A 21,236-nucleotide genomic window follows, 5' to 3' on the forward strand; every position below is an offset into this window, starting at 1 on the left:
AATCACTGAGCTAGGCCTTATTTATGTCAGACTTCTTCAACTGTAGGCTTTGGCTCATATATATTCTTTATTTTTATTATAGTAGTTGTGATTTTTTAATGGCAGACCACAAACTAATCTAAACGCCTCAAACCAGGAAGCAAAAAAATGAACCCCAGAGTTATTTTAGACCTCTTTTATGGCTGTCTCATGATTTTCAACTGTTGAGGCTGGCAAGTTTGCATCCTATGCCTCCATGCTAAAAGCATGGTCTTTATACTTTATGTTCTGTTTACCATTGTACGCATTTCTAAATTTTGGACACTGGGTACCATCAGAACACGTCATTCTGTAGTGAGCTTGACCACGGTTTGTATAAAAGACAGGTGGGGGTGAGGAGGACCAGAGGAAAGTGGTCCATATTGAATGCCATGAAAAGCAGATAACATAAAGAGAGAAAAGAGTGAAGGAAAAGAGCAAGGAGAATATGTCTGATCAGACATCTTCCTGTTGTTATCTAAAAGTTCTGCGAAACACTTAAAAAAAGAAAAAAATTCCGGTGAATTTCAGGTGGGTTTCTGATGACCCCTGCCTGCCAGACAGGTTTCTGAAAGCTGAATGCGGTCTGGTTTTCGGTCAGCTTGTATGCCTACTTCCTCAGCAGTCTGGAGGACCAGGAGACGAGTGCTGTAGCAGCTCACAATGGCAGTCCGTAAGGAAACTGTGGCTCCTAAGGTTCTTCAGCAAACTATCTAGTGGACTGACAGTGAGTGGGGGCTGAGGGTCCCAGTCCCCACCAGTTACTGGGCTGTTCAGCCTCCTGCTTTCTCAGGGAATCTGAGAACATTTAGAAAAGGTCACAATAAAATTCTTCCTGAACAAATACTGAAATTCCCATTCTCTGGGAAATTTCAGAATTTGTTGTTCTGTTTGGGAATTCATAGATTCATAGATGTTGGGGTAGGAAGGGACCTTAATAGATCATGGAGTCCGACCCCCTGCATAGGCAGGAAAGAATGCTGGGTCTAGATGACCCCAGCTAGATGCATATCCAACCTCCTCTTGACCCCCAGGGTAGGGGAGAGCACTACCTCCCTTGGGAGCCCGTTCCAGACTTTGGCCACTCTAACTGTGAAGAAGTTCTTCCTAATGTCCAGTCTAAATCTGCTCTCTGCTAGCTTGTGGCCATTATTTCTTGTAACCCCCGGGGGCGCCTTGGTGAATAAAACCTCACCAATTCCCTTCTGTGCCCCTGTGATGAACTTATAGGCAGCCACAAGGTCGCCTCTCAACCTTCTCTTGTGGAGGCTGAAGAGGTCCAGGTGCCCCAGTCTCTCCTCATAGGGCTTGGTCTGCAAGCCCTTAACCATACGAGTGGCCCTTCTCTGGACCCTCTCCAGGTTATCCGCATCCCTCTTGAAGTGCGGTGCCCAGAATTGCATGCAGTACTCCAACTGCGGTCTGGCCAGCACCCGATAGAGGGGAAGTATCACCTCCTTGGATCTATTCGTCATGCATCTGCTGATGCACAATAAAGTGCCGTTAGTTTTTCTGATGGCTTCGTCACGCTGCCGACTCAGGTTCATCTTGGAGTCCACTAGGACTCCAAGATCCCTTTCCACTTCCATGCCACCCAGCAGGTCATTTCCTAGGCTGTAGGTGTGCTGGACATTTTTCCTCCCTAGGTGCAGCACTTTGCATTTCTCCTTGTTGAACTGCATTCTGTTGTTTTCTGCCCACTTATCTAACCTGTCCAGGTCTGCTTGCAGCTGTTCCCTGCCCTTTGGCGTGTCCACTTCTCCACATAGATTTGTGTCACCTGCAGACTTGGACAGAGTACATTTCACTCCCTTGTCCAAGTCACTGATGAAGACATTAAAGAGTATCGGTCCAAGGACCGAGCCCTGCGGGACCCCACTGCCCACACCCTTCCAGGTCGAAACCGACCCATCCACCACGACTCTCTGGGTGCGACCCTCTAGCCAATTCGCCACCCACCGGACCGTGTAGTCATCCAAGTCACAGCCTCTTAACTTGTTCACCAGTATAGGGTGGGATACCGTATCGAAGGCCTTCCTGAAGTCTAAGTATACGACATCCACCCCTCCTCCTGTGTCCAGACGTTTCGTAACCTGGTCATAAAAAGAGACTAGATTAGTCAGGCACAATCTGCCTGCTATGAACCCATGCTGGTTTCCTCTTAGCATAATTTGTCCTGCCGGGCTCTCGCATATGTCAGCCTTGATAATTTTTTCAAAGACTTTGCCAAGGATGGAGGTGAGACTGACTGGCCTATAATTGCCCGGGTCCTCCTTCCTCCCCTTCTTGAAAATGGGGACCACATTGGCCCTTTTCCAGTCCTCCGGGACTTGGCCCGTGTGCCACGAGCGTTCAAATATTCCCGCCAGTGGCTCTGCAATGATGTCGGCCAGTGCCTTCAGCACCCTCGGATGGAGCTCATCCGGGCCTGCCGACTTAAAGGCATCCAGTTCTTCCAAGAGGCTCTGCACCATCTCAGGGTCTACGCATGGAAGTCTGGCACCTTGCTGCTGCCTCTCTACAACCCCAGTGAGAGACTTGTCTTGCCCCTCTCTTAGGAACACTGAGGCAAAGAACTCGTTGAGAAGTTCAGCCTTGTCCCCCCTGTCCGTCACCAATTGCTTCTGCCCATTTAGCAGGGGTCCTATTCCTCCCTGGGCCTTCCTTTTACTCCCTATATATCTAAAGAACAATTTCTTGTTGTCCTTTACTTGGGATGCCATCCTCAGCTCCATGGTAGCTTTGGCCCGTCTAACTGCCTCCCTACAAGCACGAGCAGAGGAAGTATATTCGTCTTTGGTGATCTCTCCCTGTTTCCACTTTTTATGTGCTCCCCTTTTGGCCCTTAGGCTGCCCTGGATTTCTCTGGTCAGCCAAGAAAGCCTTCTGGCCCCTTTCCCTCTTTTTCCTCGCATCGGGATCGTCTCCCTTTGTGCCCGAAGGATCGTTTCCTTAAGGTACAGCCACCCTTCTTGGACTCCCATCGCTTCAAAACTCCTATTCTGCAGTGCGTCCTTGACTAATCGCCTGAGTTCATTGAAATCAGCTTTCCTAAAGTCTAGCACTTTCACCCTACTAGTTACCTTACCCACTCGACGTCGTGCTGATGATTGAATGATTTAGTATTTTAAGTTTCCCATGGAATTAGAAAGTCAGTTTTCAGTTCTAAAAAAGAAATTAAACCACAGGATATAGATGCAGAGAATGGAACTGGATGTGGAGGAACTGTAAAGATCTTAAGATGACAAAATGAATGGTAAAAAAGAAAAAAACAAGAAAACGGAATAGATTACATTGTTTTAAATATGACATTCCTAGTAAGTTGCAATACATAACAATTCAATCACTTCCTGCCTACTACAATGTTGCAATACCTTTTAACTCTGTTTACAAAGATTGACTATAACTGAGTCTTCTCCTCCCTTCATAATGGTATAATATCTACATAAACAGGTCTGCTAAATTGTGAGGTACTCAACAGAAATGGAACTGGCTGTTTGGAAAATAATGCCTAAGCTACATGGTGGTCAGCAATCACACTGAACTTGTTCAAGTGTTATGTGTTAGGAGAGGAGGGGAAGGGGTGGGTTGGGGTGCAGGGGGTAGGCACAGACAGATACTCAGACAGCCCTAGGAACTTCTTTTCACTATCTTAGTAAATGGGATCTTTCATTTCCATTGTGGACCTGTTTGCATAGGATGTAAGGTTCCTAACTGCAGCAAGAGCTCTGTTCTTCCTGATTCATTGATTCCACTTGCCTTTCCAGTTTTTTGTGCGCACATCCGTGAACTTCTGACTGAGCTGTCCTCTCTCCCCTAGTTCTTCAGCCCTTTTAGCTTGAATTTGCTCCTGGTGCCACATAATTGGCATGACTAATAAAATCATTAAATTTTCTGATGAGTACTTTGTAATCTTAAAGTTAGCATATCATAAATGTTATTAAAATAGCCATGTAATAAATTAGTCAGTGTATTAGGGTAAACATTTATACTGTGGTAGCAGCTAAAGGGCACAATTGAGTCAAGGCAAGTTGTGCTAGATGCTGTGCAAATATATAGTAAATAGCAATTACTGAGCCAAAGAGCTTACGGCTGAAAAGATGAAGTTATATAAAGATGAAGGTACTGATTTTTTTAGAAGGAATGAAAACCCACAATTACAGCTCAACATAAGGGCAGCAGTTTTGGAAATCAAGCACAAACATTTCTTATTCTGATGTAATCAGTAGTTTATTCCATTACTTATTTTAAGGCAACTTCCTAAATGTTCAAATACTATTGACAATCATATGTCTGTAGAGGGGTCAAAGACAGAAGAAAAGAAGAGTATTACTTCATCCTCAAAGAGATTTTGTTACATCTCTTAATCTACTTTTCTTTTTAAAATGCCACGTATCTAGTGTGAAATATCTTGAATTTTTTTTTTTTAATCCAGTGTTTAGGTAGGACCTATATAAATATTTTGTGTCCTTATCTGTTGCCTTTTGGTTTATTTATAACTAATCCCTAGTACTAAATAGACTGAACAATACAGCAGATGGTCCTTGATAAAATTTTAATCGGACCAGATGGTTCTTAATAAAGTATTATGGAAGCAGACCTTTTGAGCATGCAGAAACATTGTCCACACTTAATCCTTAATTTGCCCTTATTAAACAAAAAATAAGAGGACAGATCTATGTCTTACATTTATGTTTTATGATTAGAACTACTTAACTGATGGAGGTTTTATCAGAACTATCGTATATCGGATGTGTCATGTGAAGAACGTACTGGATGATTCCTAAAGCCACTGTGATCCACTGTGTCAGCCACTAGGAAAGAACTGAACCTATTCTTCCTGCAATATTTGAGCAATCTTCTCTTATTTTCTGCTTTAAAAACAAATATATTTTAAGTCTTTTGAGGCAAATCTTAGAAAAAAAACAATCTATGGCTGTCCCAAAAGTCAGTCATTGGTCCCCACCTTCCCCTGCTCCCGCCCCCTCCCCCACATACACACACGCTCCAGGGACACACAATTTTTAAAAATTAACGTATGAGAATCCACCACCATGATGCACTTACCCTATAAAGTTAAACATGCTGCCACATCTCTCAGAACCAAGCTCAGCACTGAAGATGCAAGTATTGACTTCTACCTTATGTTTAAACCCCTATCAAAGCACCTTTGTCTGTCTTCATAGGCTCTTATTTCCCTCACTGCTTTACGATCTGTATGATAAATCATATTGCAAAAGATCTATTAATAACTCTTTCTTTCTTCTTTTCCTGTAAGGGTAACTAAAGGTAAAGAAAATGTATCTGGAAATGAAGTACTTCTCCTTTGAACAGCAGCCAAACTCATTTTGAAGGTGGATGCAGCCAGTGGCTAAAAATTATGCCATCCCTTAGAGTCACCTTGTACACATTGTCAAGATCTAAATGGAAAGGAGAACTGGATCTCCCATTTGGCACATAAAGAGACATTCAAATGGGGCAAAATGGCTTCCTAACTGCTTAGGCCTTCTTCACAAGCCTTTTAATCACCCTGTATTAGAGCACTCTGAGCAGGTGTTCATAGCATAGCATACATAAAATAGCATGTAATATAATATATAAAACAGAATGCTAACAGCCTTTGCTGTGGTAGGCCTGTCAGCAGTGCTGCCAGCAGTAGAGAAGTGCCATCATTTGCAATGGTGGGAAATATTTATTGACAGTAATTGCAGAATCTTTCTGCTAAATAAGACTTGAATTCTAATGTAAACAATGAGAGAGGCTTTGGGGTGGGCAGCAGGCTGTTTTTATATGAAAACTGTTAAGACTTTTTTCATTAATTCTATAGATTGGATAGAACCTAGGTCAGATGCGCATTTTTCAGTCATCTTGATGATTTAGGAGGCTTTAGCATAAGATTACAAAGAGTTTTGGGACACCTCCCAAAGTCATATAGAAAGAAATCATTTGCTTATATATTGCATAGCTGCAGATTGGAAAATCTCTGAATAACATTTAATAGGTGTTTGATACTGTTCATATTCATGCTAATATTATTAATAAACTGAAAAGTTATGGATGTAGCCCAGTGACTATTTTCTGTCTCTAACAAATTTCCCTTTTTATCTAATTTTGTGCTTGCATGCTATCTTAGTATCAAAGGCTGAAAATTAAATCAATATTGGTACTATATCAACTTATACACCAACTCTAACATTTAAGGAGTGCAATGACCTTAATTATTGGCTGCAGAAGTAATCTTTCTGCAATACTGACACCTAGTGGTTATCTGTTAGAAATTTAGATATAACTTTATTTTTCTCAATATCAATCAGACATTTAAAAAGGGTTTTCATGCCAAGATATCTGAGGACCCTCTTAGCATGTTGCATTTCTTCACTTCATGTTACTCAGCTGTGGTGTATAGGAGTCACTTCTTATAGATAATGTACATTTTTAATTAGCTAGAGGCTTGGTTAAAGCCATTTCAGTTTTTAACCAGTTCTTGCCTCATTTCATGCCGCCTGCTGACTTCTCTTGAATCAGACCACCAATTCTGTCTCATTCTGTGCTTTACTGAATGGGGTGTCACACCTCCCCAACATGTGTTTTTCTTCTACAGGGACACAGTTAATGGTGTCCCTGTAATGCTGTTCTTCCTAAAGAACTATATGCTTTAACTGCCTGTGTTCAGCATTTTCATTAGGATCAGAATGCAGGTAATTTCTTAGTAGTGTAAGAGTGATTTTATAGTTGTGATAGTCCAGAAATTCACACTAGGATTTTTTAGGGTGATATTTTTATTGGACCAACTACATGGGAATCCTAAGAAATTGTTGCTTCCCTGGTAGTTTTCTTAAACAGGCCATGTTGCTCAGCCTAAGCAAATCAGGCCATCTTATTTTGCACTTTTTTTTGTTCCAAAGCCTAGGCTTTCATCTACTAAGATCTGACATTTTATCACTATGTCCCTACTGCCTGAAATTATTTCCCTTAAATCCTCAAGGAAAATACCTGTCATATACTGTGATTCTGTTGAAAAAGATATCTTTGTTGCCTGTACAAAACTGTGTATGCCTTAAAAGCAACTAATTCTTTGTGTTTCTGCAGTTTTGTAAAGAAACCAAATGTATTTCTTTCACTTAGCCCTTAGATGTCCTCAGGTGTGGAGTTTTGGAGTATGGGAAATTATTCATCCCAGAGCCATGTTACATGCATAAATCTTATTATTGTAATTTATGGCATCCTAATAATTTCATAGTGTCATTCATAAATCTCCCCCCATGTCATAATTTTTATTTATATCTCATTGAATGCTATGTTGCTATAGATTTAGGATAAAGTGGGCATTGGACTTACATCTATAGGAAACTGTTTTTCTTACCTCTTATTAAGAGTGCCAGCTAGATTGCAATGGAGAATAAACAAGTTAACAGCAGAGGAAGCCTCACCTAACCACCCTGATATGCTGTCAGTCTACTGTGGAATCACATCCTTAGTTATCCAAACCTCAGCTAACCAGACTCAATTATCTAAATGGCAACTTTAACCTAACTGTTATTATAACAAGCTGTTCTCTTTAGTTTTACTGTATTTAATGTCACTACTGCTAAATGTTATAAGGTCTTTGCATTATGCATCATGTTTAATCATATGTAATTCTTCACAAGATGCTGCTGTTTCAATTATCTGAATGGCTTTTTGACAGGTACTTTCCAAAGGGATTCAGATAAGTGAGGGAAGTGCTGTACCACTTCTACAAAGAAGAGCATAGTTCAGTCCCCTTGTGTCATGCAGTCCTTGGACTCTGTTGACTAACAAGAATGACAATTAAGATGGTGGGTTTTTGTATTTTAAACACTTAATCTGGAGACCTGGGCTGGTGCCACTAAACTCAGTTCACATGCAGGACTCTGAAGTTTTGGTCACCCCTGACTGTTCCAGATTTTAACACATGGTGGAAAGGTGGTAGTTATTTTGCAGTTTAAAAGTAATACCACCAGGTGATAGTTATCTTGCCATTAAATCTGTAAGTAGGAACAAAAGAACTTGTAGTATTAGTTAGGCACGGTCAGCCCTGCTCCTGACCCACTCACAGCTGACCTTCTCTCTTTTTTCATATCTTATTTCCACTTTATCTTTCCAGGGAATAGTTAACCTGTGCTAGCTATCCAGTCCGGTTCTAGCTTGCATTGCCATAGATGCAAGGAGGAAAAAAAATGCAACCACATGGTACAACCCCTTAAACTGAGGTAAATTTGCCTTGGCCTACAAGATAATTTTTGTAGAGCAAGATGCTTTCTTTCTAGGACAGCTGTTCATTTGTGCATTGTTGCTCTGGGGCAGTTACCTCCAGGATTTTTCTCTGAGCATCTCTCTCTGGAGACAACTCTGTTAGTATAGCCAGGACTACAAGGCACTTGATTTCTCCTGGTGGGACCAAAGTAACCAGGCAAGGTCAGCCAGGGGCAGTGTGAACAGTAGATTGACCCTGTCCACCTGACTGACTTCTGTTCACCTGCTAATTCACAAGATAATAGTTATTCCTCTGTAAAATCCTAACATTTTGTGCCACTGAAAACAAAGCTTGAACAGGCCTCTTCCCTTTTGACTGATCTTATTCTTTTACTTCATTAAGTTTATTTCAAGTGTCCCTTCTTTGGTTGGTAACTACATGTGATAACTTCTTTTGCTTTACAAGTTTAGTGACCATTTACACTAACATAATGGGATTGAAGGAAAGTAATAGTATTTATCTAGACTAGCTACCTGGCTGAGGCTGGGTTTGTTTCTTTCTCAGACTCATGGAAGGCTTTTGTTGTGCCTGAAAGCTTGTCTAAAGAGCACAGGGCAGCAAAATTGATCAGGGGGCTGGGAGAGAAGACTTATGAGGAAAGGCTGAAAGAATTAGGGTCTTTTCTCAAAAAGAGAAAGCTGAGGGGGACTTGATAGCAGCCTTCAGATACCTGAAGGGTGATTATAGAGAGGATGGAGATGGGACTTTTTCTCTGTGGCTGTAGGGGACAGGACTAGGAGCAACAGCTGCAAGCTGCAGCAAGGGAAATTGAGGCTGGAGATGTATCTTTTTAATTTTCCATATTCCAAGCCAAAATAGCCTAAACAAATTCCAAATCTGTAAGTCAGTCCAGAACCATAAGTGGCCCTACTACTGGCAAACATCCTTCAACCCCATCTGGGCCTTCAGCTGTTTCCAAAATTTTGACTAACATCCTACTTGCAGGCCCAAGCCCAGACGCTTGGGGTTCAGATGCCCCAGAGTTTCACCTGCTGTCAGCCATATGGCCGCAGGAGCAAGCTCAGGAGGAGTCTCCCCTTTCCATAAAGTGGGCATAAAGCCAAGCCCTTCCCATGCCAGCAGCTAAGTGGGAGGTTTACTGTACATTACCTTGGCAGGTACTATCCCCGTGCCAGGAGAGTGGTCTTCCCCAGGTGCCACTAGGAGGACTGCCTCAGTGGTCACAGTGTTTCCCTTGCTAGACAAGCATAGGACTAGGCTTGCTCTGATTATGAGGAAAGTTTGGAGGCGGAGGGTGCTCAGGCACAGGCTGGCTGGGGAACTCTGGAGTCTCCATCCATCCTTGGAAACTTTCTAAAGCAGGTTAGACAAACACTGGGCAGGGCTGGCTCTGTCCGAGATGGTTCTGCCTTGAGCAAGGGCTGATGACCTTGACGAGGTCCGCTTCCAGGCCTACTTTCCTATGACCCTAACAGCTCTCCCAGCAAGCCTCGGTCTGGAAAGGGAGCGCGCTCGTGGCCTCTCCTTCCCTGCGCGCTCCCGGGACCGTCACAGCCGCGTGGATGTCTCCGGCGGATCTCCGCCAGCTGCTCCTCGGCCGCCGGTCCCCGGCTCTGCCTGGGGCGCGCGGGGCCCGTGGCTATGGGTCAGGGCTGACCCAGCGGGGTGCCGAAGGCGGGAGTTTCCCAGGGGCGCAGCTTTTCTCGGGGCGGCCGCGGGCCGAGCCGGACGCGCCGAGGCGGGGGGGCGCGGCCAGGCCGGCTCTGAGGCTGCTCCGGCGGCTCCCCCCCGCCCCGCGCAGGCACCGCCCCGCCGCCGCTGCCGCCGCACACAAGAGGCCCGGCCGGGCCCGGCTGCAGCATCCTCGCGGGCGCCGACACGCAGCTGGGCCGTGAGTAGGCTGGTGCGGCCGGGCCCTGCCCTGCCCTGCCCTGCCCTGCCCGGGGAGCGCGCCCACTCAACGTGGCCTGTCACCCCAAGCCCACTTGTGTCAGGCACGTGGCGTGTGCGCGACATTCGTGACATGCAGGTGACACGCACGTGGGCCTGGCCTCCCTCCCCGTCCCCCGTAGCCGTGGGCATCGCCCTCGCCCGCTTGCAGGCATCCCGCCCCCAACGCCAGCACCTCCACGTGGGCCATTTCCAGCCTGCCTTTCCCCTGTGCCGTGGTCGTGGCGCGGCGGGCGCGGCAGCGTAGGCTTTGGTGGGTCGGGGAGGAGAGGGGCGCGGGGGGGGGGTCTGGAAGGAGCTGACCTGTGGCTTCTCCTAGACCGGGGGTGGGCAAAATGCAGGCTGGATGTGGCCTGCCAGGCCATTCTGTCCGGCCCACAGGGCCCCTAAAAACATGTAGAAAATTAATATTTATCTGCCCCTGGCTGCCTGTCATGTGGCCTTTGATGGCTTGCCAAAACTCAGTAAGTGGCCCTCTGCCCAAAATAATTGCCCACCCCGACCTAGACCTGTCCGTTTCTCTCAGTCATAAGGTGCTCAGCAGGGTTTAATTAAAAGCAGGAACTTGAAGAGCGGCTCAGGTTGCCTCCCTGTGACTTTGCCTGCGGCTGCTCTTCCATCACCTTCAGCTGGTTTGTATCTCTAGCTAAAACTACACTGGTTGCTTCAAGCTACTGGCAGTCACCTGCAAGGCTTATGCCACTGGATGCTTGTGTGTGCCTGGGGCAGATCAACCATCCATGTGGCAGGGGTGGTTGCGCTCTGCTCCCAGCCCCCTGCTGCCCCAGGTGTGGGCAGACCATAATGCTGTAGCCTAGGGAGAATTTTTTTAAGTCACGAAAGGAGGTAAGAGTCGTGTCCCTCCATCCCCCTGCTTCCTGCTCAGAAGCACATCCCCTTCCCTCCCCTTTCCCCATCTCCCACCTGCTGCTACTGCTTTTCTCTAGGCAGGGAACCTTCAAAGCCCCTTTTGCACACTCTCCCCCCCCTCCCCCCCCCCACAAGGGGCTGGGATCAGCTGGGACAAGGACAGCATTCCCCCCCCCCCCCCCCGCTCCCCCCCCCCCCCCCCCCCGAGCAGGCATGGGAAGGGGGCACCACTCTGCCCCTTGCCTCTGCTGCTGTCGCTGTTCTTAGCTGAGCTTGTCCCTACATAATGTGGTTGGAGTAGGTAGGAACAGCTTTTCAGTTTCTATGGTCCCTGGGACAGTGGGAAAAGGTGGGGTTGGAACGGGAGGAGGAGAGGAGTGGAGGTGACCTGCCTCTGAGCACAGAAGAGAAGGAGGGGGATTCTTACATGCTTTGAGAACTTTACATAACACCCTGGGGGCTTTTTTATTCTGAAAGGGGAGTGCAGTCATGCTACTGCACACCCTGTGGATCTGCCCCTGTGTGTAGACATTCATGTCTTACAGCCTGACCCATACACAGGTTTTGTATCTGTGTGACTCTCCGTTAGACCGGTGATTTATTTCTTTAAATCAAAATAATTATATATATATACTTCCTACCAGTGCTGCTTGATTTCCTTCCTTTGTATTGCTGTAACCTTCATCCACCTGGGATGGGAGTTACTGCTCTAATGAGCCATTTGTGGGTAGATAAGCCCTTGGATAAGGGAACAGTTTTGGTTCATCAGGATTTGAAACAATTTTCTTTTCAGTGCTAAATGACATGCATGTGTTTCCAGACTCAGGGCTACATAAAATTGTAGCTCTTTTAAATTTAATTGCATGTGTGTAGCTGCTAACATTCAGGCATTAGTTTATGTGGATTTAAAAAATGTAAGGTATCTGGAAAAGCAATGAAATAGGTTTCAAATTTTGCTCTAAAAGCCTAGTAAAGTATCTGTATTACTTGTCATTACTTCTCTTTATGTGTGTCTCAGTATAGTTCATTATAAACCCAAGCCCCATTAAAATTCAAATATGTTTCCTCTGCTACAGACTAAATTTAATGTCCAGCAGCATTTCTGATTGACAAGCTACTGTTCAGACTCATTTGGCTCACAAAAACTGTCCTTTAAAGCATTTACTTAAAATATGTTTAGGCAATTGATAGGTAGTAATGTTCTCATCCTCTATGCTCCTTGGTTGTGCTGCGAAGCATTTCAGGTAATCTTCTGCTTTAGTCAAAACAGAATTTTATTTTTGGGTTTTTTAAATAATTTTATGATGCAGCTTTGCATGCACTGTATTGGGCGACTGCATAAAAGTTCCTGTTTCACTGCTCCAAAATAAAAGAATTGTTAGAGTGAGCAGATTTTAACCCCATGTGAGGTGTTCCTGTTGAGTTAGTGTTCTTGATTGGGTGACCAGGGTAATATTTCTAAAAACAGAAAAGGAAAAAAAATGAAAATTTGTGGAACTGCCACAAACTTATACAGCTGTTATGAAGCTCAGTGGGATGTGGTTACTCAACTAAATAATGACAGGGTTTCCATGGATGAACTGTTTTTCCTGTCTTTTAGTGCTATTACTTTTAAATACAGCTTCCCATATCCTTGATGGAAACTCACTTTAAAGGTTTAAGTTACGTTGCTAATTAAGCAAGGAAAATATCCTTCCTCCATGCCCTTTTACTTCCACTTTTGACAAGGGGAACAGTTCTCCCTCTAGCTCTGCCAAGCTATGCCCTACTCTTAACTTAAACCTCCAAAGCAAGGAAATTGAAAGAGAATGTTTTCTTAACACTTAGAGGCCTGCTTGTATACACAGTAAGATTGTGTATGATCAGAGATCACTAGTGTTGCACACAATATACAGATTTGAATGGTTTTAGAGTGCTTCCTTGATTGTTTTCTCCTCCCTCTTCCTGTATTCCCCTTTACATACTGTGTGTTTTTAGGAAATGCAAGTAGCACACAGTTGCACTATTATGAATCAAGATGTTCAATTCTGTATGAATGGAAATCCATGTGAAAGATGCATAGTATTATGTGGCTTCTTCACAGCCAGGCTTAAGAAGACAATTACTTGTTTTGTGTTTCCTTTTAACAACAACACGATTAAAATTTAGACTGAGAAAACGAGACCAAAAGCATCATGCAGCAAAGACTAATCTTAATGGAAAAATGTTACAGATTCCTCTTCTGAGATCAGTGAATGAATTTTAGTGACTGAAATTTCTAAGAGGTGAGGGTGCTGTAAACCAATGTAACTTTGTTCTCTGGTAGATTCAGTTTCAGAAATTAAGTCCACGTGGCTTGTGGGCCCTCCTCAGCACCTTTGAAGACAGCTGGCCTCCTTGTAAAGGGAAGGGTCTGCCCATACAGATCCATTGCAGGAATGAGTTCATATGGGTAAACAATAATGCAGACTCGTGTGCTGAGAGAAAAGACTGTTTCTTGGTGATTATTGCACTTTTAGAAGCAGAGTGAGATTTTTCCCACTACAAAGCAATCATCAAGGTAATTCCAATGTCATCTTTGCCAAATTCTATGAGAAACTCAACTTTTCAGATATAAATGGAAGCCAGGACAATTTGGCTGTTAAAATGTGCCTCATATTTGCCTGTATGCAGACTTTTTCTTCTTTCTCACTGGATTGCAAGGGAAAGTTCAGGAATCAGAATTTAGAGCTAAGAAACCAATTTAACAATTGGTGAAGTCAAAGAAAATACTCCCATTGCATACTGGATTATGCTCAGAGTTCATGACAATTTATAGAAGTGCTGATATCCTTTTAGATAAAATGTTGTATGACTTTACCTTTATAACACTTTTAAAACAAAACACTTTTCATTTTGGGTAACACTAAGAAATGTCTTTTGCTAACCTTGCTCACATAGAGAATTGGCAGTAAGTCACACAAGTTCCATGGGAAGATACCTGAGCATCAATCGGTGAACACCGTTTTAACTGAAATGTGGTATAGGGAGAGTGAACAGAAAGCCAGGTTTCTATCTATAAAAATATTTTCTTCCTCCTCTCTATTGATAATGAAGCCCGAGTGCTATGTCCTCAGTATTTTTCTTTTCCTTCTCTTTTCAGTCAATATTCACTCTTCAGCTCCCTTCATTATCTGTTCTCACTTTGAAGTTTCTCCTCCATTATCTTGGTCTGTATCTATAATTAAGAAATCTAATATGTGTGTGGAGCAGGACAGGTGATTAATGAAGAATAAGTGTATGTGCTGCTTCAAAGAAAAGAAATGGGCAGATAAGACATTACCTGAATACTTCAGTGGCTACTGGGGGATTTAAAGGAAAACTGCCAATTGAAAAAAATCATGTTCCATTCTGAAATTACAAAATATGAAGGAGATTAAAAAATATTTTCTTAAACTTCTTTAATACTATGCATTTAATACCATCCTATTTACAGTCATTTTCAGCATTTTCCTTATAATGTCAATTTTCCTTTTAGAAAAGCCTTAGAGTAAATGCAGTAGAATACTGATTTAGGTAGAGAAAGCCTTGAACAAGAAGATAGAGCTATTATACTGATCATTCCTTGGTTAATGCCCCAAAACTGTGAACTCCAAAAAACAGAAAATGTTAATGATACTTTCCTATTTTATTTTAAAAGTCAATTTGTTCTTTCAGGTACTTGATGATTTCCCAAGATGTTTGCAAAAGCAACAAAGAATTTTGTGCGAGAGACTGACTGCGGGGGTGACTTGATCCCTGTATCCCGTTTGAATGATTCAGACAAATTGCAGCTTCTGAGCCTAGTAACAAAGAGGAAGAAATTCTGGTGCTGGCAGAAACCAAACTATCATTTCTTGACGGTCACATTGAGTGATGTACTTGCAGAAGACAAACCTATAAAACCAGGTAATACTGTACTTATAAAACATAATGGCAGATAAAAAGAATGCAAGTTACAATCTGTTCTATTACTTTTGTCGTGTTATTTGAGGGCTCGTTTTGGCTTAAAATATTCAACCTTTTAAAAAAATTACATGGCTTTCTACACTTGCCTTGTCATTTGGCAAAAATAGTGCTAATGAAATGTTAGTTAAAAAGTAATGCATCTTCTCCAGGGGGAGCAATGCGATTGAACACTGGAGATCCAAATGGCAGTGTTATTAAGCCATATCTTTTATGGCTTGACATTCTGAAGATCTCATTTAGAGCAGCTGTCAGGAGTTCCAGCGCGTGATTATACTGTGAAATCATAGTGCACTCTAGGTGAATGCACTGTGAATTGTATAGCTATTGCTCTTTGCCCCTCCACAAATATTATAACATGCATCCCATAGCTCTTGCTCTAGACTACTGTTCACCTTTTAGGGGAATGACAAACAGATTGGTTTTGAGTAGGAGATAGGTGGGCACTAGGACATGGCCTCCACTGCCGTTCTCCCTGCCACCGAGATATGGCATGGCACGTGGAGAGCCCCCCTCCATTGGAGTCCATGCAGCCCAACATGGCACAGAAAGAGCTGCTCCTCTACCAAAGGTCACAGCATCTGGCTGTGGTGTGATGCAGGCAGGGCCCCCTGCAGCTGAATGCTGCCAAATCCACAGCTCTAAAGGTTCCACAGGCCAGATCCAGCTTGAGGGCTGTAGGCTATACACCCCTGGTTTTGAGGGCTGTCTGAGCTTTTACAAAGCATGTATTGAATGTATTACTTGTTTGTGTGATTGGCAGTTTGGGAGACAGAGTAGATTTGCAGCTTTATAGATCAGTAGTTCTCAACTTTTTTGGACTTGAGGCACTCCTCATTGGACTTGAGACACCCATCCATAACTTTTGTGAATTGAGTGGCACCCAATATCAAAAACTAATTTATAGATTATGGTACTTACCCCCTTGCAGAGGGGCCTGGCAGTAGTAATGAGGGGGGCGGGAAGGAATTGGGCAGGCAGGGAGAAGCCTCAGACTGTGCTTATTTGTGTAGTTTGGCTGCTTATCTCTTAACCTTTGACTTACCTCTTCACACATCTGGACACTCTTCAGAAGATATGGCAGTATTTTTGAGTGCCCCCAAACCCTGGAAATTGATACAGTTCTGACAATAGCAACAATGCAAGTTCATAAAGAGACCAATATTGATCAACTGACTCAGAAAGTCCAGCTGCAGTTGTACATGAGGGAGTTCATTTTACCAGCTGTTTTGATCCTTGGACTGAACTGAAACTACCAAGAGATTTAGTCATTGCTTTCATGTATTAATAGAGTTCCATTGGTGGTAGCAACAGTGGAAGTCTTTCTGTCGATGGTGCCCAGATGTTTTATATTGCTAAGCATGGAAAAAGCATCTGCTCCTTCTATGTATTTGTGTTTCCCTACTTGTTCCTCTCTCAAGCTCTACCATGGCTAGCTGCATATTGGGAAAGGTGATAGTGTGGATGAGGCCAGTAACTAGGCAGCTGACTGTTCAACATCAACCAGAAATATGGGCCTAAGAGCAATCTGAGCTCATAACCTTGTAGGTAACAGTCCTCTGTTCTGAATTTGTGCATAGTGTATTACATTTTTATCATACAGGCCCTGGGGTCAAAATCTGTTTAAATCAATGGGATATCCATTGGTGTCAGTGGGCTTTGGATCAGGATAGAAAGGAGAAAAACCAAGATATGGAAAAATCTGAATACAGGCAATTTTTGCTCCATAATAATTCCTTGTGGGGAAGGAAAAATGTCTCCGAGGATTTGAACTGAGAACTTAAATCACTGTACATATTAAAAAAATGACAAAGTGGGAAATGAAAAACCAGTAGATCAAATATGGGGAAAAGATGGAACAAACTATCCTGGCCTGTAAACTCTTTTGTGACTATATTTAGCCCTTTAGTTGCTGTTTTATGATCGGATGTTTTCAAGTCTATATTAATAGTGTTTGTTTATTTTTTTCAAGTAATTGTGGAGTCTGACTTTGTGAAATATGAGGGGAAGTTTGAAGATTGTGTCAGAGGAAATCTTGAAGCCTCATTTGGAAAGATCAAATTGGGTGCTGGTGGAAAAGGCTTAGTAGAAAGTCAGTCTTCATTTGGAAATCTGAGAAAGCAAGAGGTTGACTTGCAGCAGCTTATGAACGATGTCAAGGGAAGGTATGTAATTTAATTTTGGCATTTAAGTGAAGATTTAAAAAAATCAGCTAGAGAAGTTTGAGGGAAAGACACGTATACTACATATAATCACTGATGCATTTGTTCTGCTATGGTTTAAGCTGAAAAGGCATTATGACCTGATGTTTTCAGGCATTCATAGCTGAGGTTCTACCAAATTTGAGGAGGCAAGTAGCCTGATTTCACAGGCAGATCCTGGGTTCAGCTGCCATTTTTGTGGGTTAAGCATGGCAGGGTCCTCTCACACCTCTGATCATCTGAGGCATCCTGACAGTCCTGCCCCTCCATGCAGATTTCCACATGGCTTGAAACTGCAGCTTTCTTAACCTGATTAAGCCTGGGGACACCATTAAAACATGTGTTTTTAAGTGTAGGTTAATGGCATCCCCAGGCTTAATCATCTCCAAGCGGTGGGCTCACTGCAAAAAGAAAAAAATAAACTTGTCAGCAAGCAAGGAAAACTGCATGGGAAGCTGTGCAGTTTTGGAGCATGGGGTGGGGGTTGGGGTAAGGGTGAAGGAGGGGGGAGGGTGGGTGGAATGAGGGGTGGTTACAGTGGGACTGTTTGTAGCAGGCTGAATTGCATGGGAGTTGAGGAAGAGAGTAAGTGATGGTATCAGGCCTTAAGGTAATAGATTAAGCAATATATTTTAAAAGCCTTTCTTAGTGTTCTGAAATTGATGATTGGAAATGGCAGAAGAAAGTGGGGAACTAGAATTTTTCACTAGCTGTGTGATCGTTGTCTAAAGCAATGCAATTCTTCTTTACTTAAGCAAGTGCTCTAAAAGTAATCAGTTTTTCATTCCAGTTCCATAACAATTGCTTATTATTTTCTTTGTCATGAGCCTTGACAGAAAGCTGTCATACTTGTTTTACTGAAGGGCACCTTATTATTTTTTAAGTCAATATCCTCATTAAAAACATAAACACCATAGTAAATGAATGTTCCAGAACTGTAAAACTAATATGTGCTTATATAATAAAGGGAAATACCATTTCAGTGAAGGTTTTTAGAAGTGTCTTCTTTTTACAAGAGAAAATATGACATTAACAGAAAAATTAGGTCACATGATGCAATAGGAGGAAAAAATGTGTTCACTGGAAAAGATGAATTAAAGTATTAGTTGTTTTCCTCTTGTATTATGTGATCTATTGTTTCCGTTATTGTCACATTCTGCTCTATAAAACAAGCAACACTCCCCACTCAAATGGAAATGTAGAAAGATAATCCAGTCAGTGTCTGTGGGCTTGTAGGCTTCATAGCAATTAAGATAATATTTTTAAATGATGTTCATTCCACTGTGGGTGGTCAGCATGTATATACACAGATCTGTATATATCTAAAAGTGAAAATTAAGATCATGTAAATATTCATCATGGTTGTAACTATAATGCATTAATAGAGGCCTTATAAAGTTATAATATATATTTCATTTTTATGCTGTGGGAAACTGCATGAGGCAGCAAAATCTTTGGCATGCTAGACTCGGAAACCAGTTATCACAATTCTCAGTTTTGTGAAGATGAAAGACTACTTACACAAGTCTGACTGAGTAGATTTTGCTGTGGAAATGTGTCCATGGAATGTGGATGCACTTCACCCAGGGATCTGACTCATTATCTAGGAACAGTGCTTCATTGCTTAAGATCTAAAATATACAGCTGATGTTCCAGTCAGTCTTAGCTTTGCTAAGATCTGGAAGGTCACAGAAGATTAAGATAATAGAATTTTCAGTTTTCTTGTATCCCTCACTATGCAAAGTAACAAGCCTGTTACTCACAGAACATTATGGCTAGGGGTATAAATTACACACAAACCAATATAAGTGATCGGAAACCAGTTTAAATCCGTAGGCACAGACAGAAGTGATAATTTTCACCCAATCTGACCCCTGAAAGTGCTCTACAGTTGTAACCAAACACAAGTACACAGCTGCAAGAGTGCTTCAAAGGGCCCAATCCCACAGCAGTCTGAGCCCTCGTTGCATGGGATTCAGATGAAGACACTCCAAAACGGAGCACCCTCAGTAACTGATGTCTCTGTGCACTGAGAGCAGGGCTGAACTGAGACAGCTCAGCCTTGCTCCCAGGGCTGTCTTAAGAATGGGAGGGGGAGAAGAGAGCAGAGGGACTGTGGTCTGGGGTTTCTTCAGCTAATGCTTGAGGGTGGGGCGGGTTGATTGTAGGTGAGGGGAGCTTCAAACCATCTGCCCCACCCTCCACTGCTAGTTGGGCAACCCCCAGAATAAGGTCCCTTCTTTACCTTTTCCCCCTCCCATTCTGATGCCCAGGCTAGGAGGGCATTGTTAGGGGAGAGCAGCTGCAGACTCACAGCCACTCTAAACAGCTCAATCTCCCAACCCCTAGGACCCAACAGCAAATAGCTGTTGGGTCTGGGGGATCATTGTAACTCATGGTACTTCCTGTGAAGTGCCATGAGTTACAGTGGGGAGGTGCTCTTCTATCTGTGCCTTGTAACTTAACAGAAGTTCAGTGCACATAAACTGTTCTCAAAATGGCTGAAACCAGTTTAAGATAAACCTGGATAGATGTAGCATCAGACTTAACTGATTTTACATTAAATAGATTTATCAAACTTCTGTCCCAGATCCCCTCCAGATTCAAGTTAATTCATAGTCCCTCAGCATCCCACGATGCTTTGCACCTCCCTCACAAACTCTTCCTCGCCGGGTGGGTGGGCTAGCTTTGGCCGAAGCTGTCTGCTTCAGCCAAACAGGGAGGTGTCCTCTAGCATCCCCTGGTTTCTGGCCAGAGTCACTGCAGACATGCAACTGCTTTTCTAGAATCAAAAGTGAATGTCTGTTCACTTGCTTATTGGTTCAATCTACTCATTTTAGACTAACCTGCCAGATTGAATCAATTCGTCTTCAGGATTTTGCCTGTCTGTACTTAGCCCATGTAATGATATTTGGGAACTCTGGTGGCCTTGAAACTGAGGGCTTATAATATTAAGCAATGCGTTACCAATAGGATGTATACCAGGGGTGTCTAACCTTTTTGAATGTGGGGCCGGATCATGAACTTTTTATCACCCAGTGGGCCAGCGAGCCATATTCATATTTTATCACCCTGCGATAAAATCCACCGTGTGTTGGACAAGCCTGAAATAAGGCAAAGCTGGCATAAACCCCGACCTGTGCTCAGCTAGTGACCAACTACAGCAAATGATGTCCTGGACCAGCCATCTCAACAGCTGGGGCCCCACTTCTGCCTACTACGACTACCATTTGAAGGCAGCCCCAGAAGATATTTGACAGCCGTGTTAAAATATGTGACCAAACCAATGTAGCCGGTGCTCTAACACAGGACAAGGGACCGCCTATGCCACTGCTTCCCCAGGCCTTGCCCACACCAGCAGCACCGCTGCCCAAAGTCCTTGGCAGTGCTCAGGCAGACACAGCTGGGGCCCAGCCAACGCGTGCGATGGGGGACAGCAGAACTGCAGGAGCGAAGCCGGTTCCCAGCCTGGCAGGGTCTCAGGCCTGGTCTGCCCAGGGCAGCTCCTGGTGGGGGAAGGCCTCAGGGGAACACGGGCCGCTCCGCTCCTCCATGCTTCCCTGTGGTGAAGGCAAACGGCCCCCTGGAGGGCGCAGGCAGCCGCCACGGCAGGAGAGCAGCACCTGGCCCAGCTGCAGGGGGCAACAATCCCTCCTCCGCCCCCAGGCTGCCCCTGAGCAGCGCAGCCCCACGAGCTGGCGCTGGCTGAGGGGGGCCAGAGCGAGGCAGCCACTGCACCGCAGCCCCCCGCCCGCCCATCCGCATGGCCCTGCTCACCATGGTGTTCGGCTGCCTACACACACAGCCCTGGTGGCCTCGGCGCTGAGAGCCCAGAGCACTGGGCCTGGTGGACACCGGCTCCTGCCACCTCACCCCTCAGAGGTCATGCCAGGACCCCACCTGCCGAGGCCCCCCCAGGGCTGCCCTGCCGACTGCCTGCGCTGGGCGCTGCGCCCCATTCCTGCCCCGCAGCCGCTGAGCCCAGCAGATCCCGCGAG

At 44.0% G+C, this 21,236-nt stretch overlaps 1 protein-coding gene across 17 annotated transcripts in view; it reads left to right on the forward strand.

Annotated features, from left to right (window-relative positions):
- The first annotated feature begins 9,840 nt into the window (after positions 1-9,840).
- GSDME (gasdermin E) overlaps positions 9,841-21,236 on the forward strand; it is a 99,177-nt gene continuing 87,781 nt past the window's right edge. For 4 of the 17 annotated variants that reach the window (XM_059728920.1, XM_059728921.1, XM_019497838.2 and 1 more), the window contains exons 1-4: positions 10,502-10,836; positions 13,380-13,613; positions 14,750-14,980; positions 17,010-17,202. In XM_059728920.1, the coding sequence (XP_059584903.1) occupies positions 14,770-14,980; positions 17,010-17,202 (404 nt within the window). In that variant the 5' untranslated portion in view covers positions 10,502-10,836; positions 13,380-13,613; positions 14,750-14,769. The other 13 variants (XR_009462621.1, XM_059728917.1, XM_059728911.1 and 10 more) reach the window with 12 other exon arrangements.

The sequence above is a fragment of the Alligator mississippiensis genome, chromosome 5 (genome assembly GCF_030867095.1).
Source record: "Alligator mississippiensis isolate rAllMis1 chromosome 5, rAllMis1, whole genome shotgun sequence".
In the NCBI taxonomy this organism is placed as follows: Eukaryota; Metazoa; Chordata; order Crocodylia; family Alligatoridae; genus Alligator; species Alligator mississippiensis.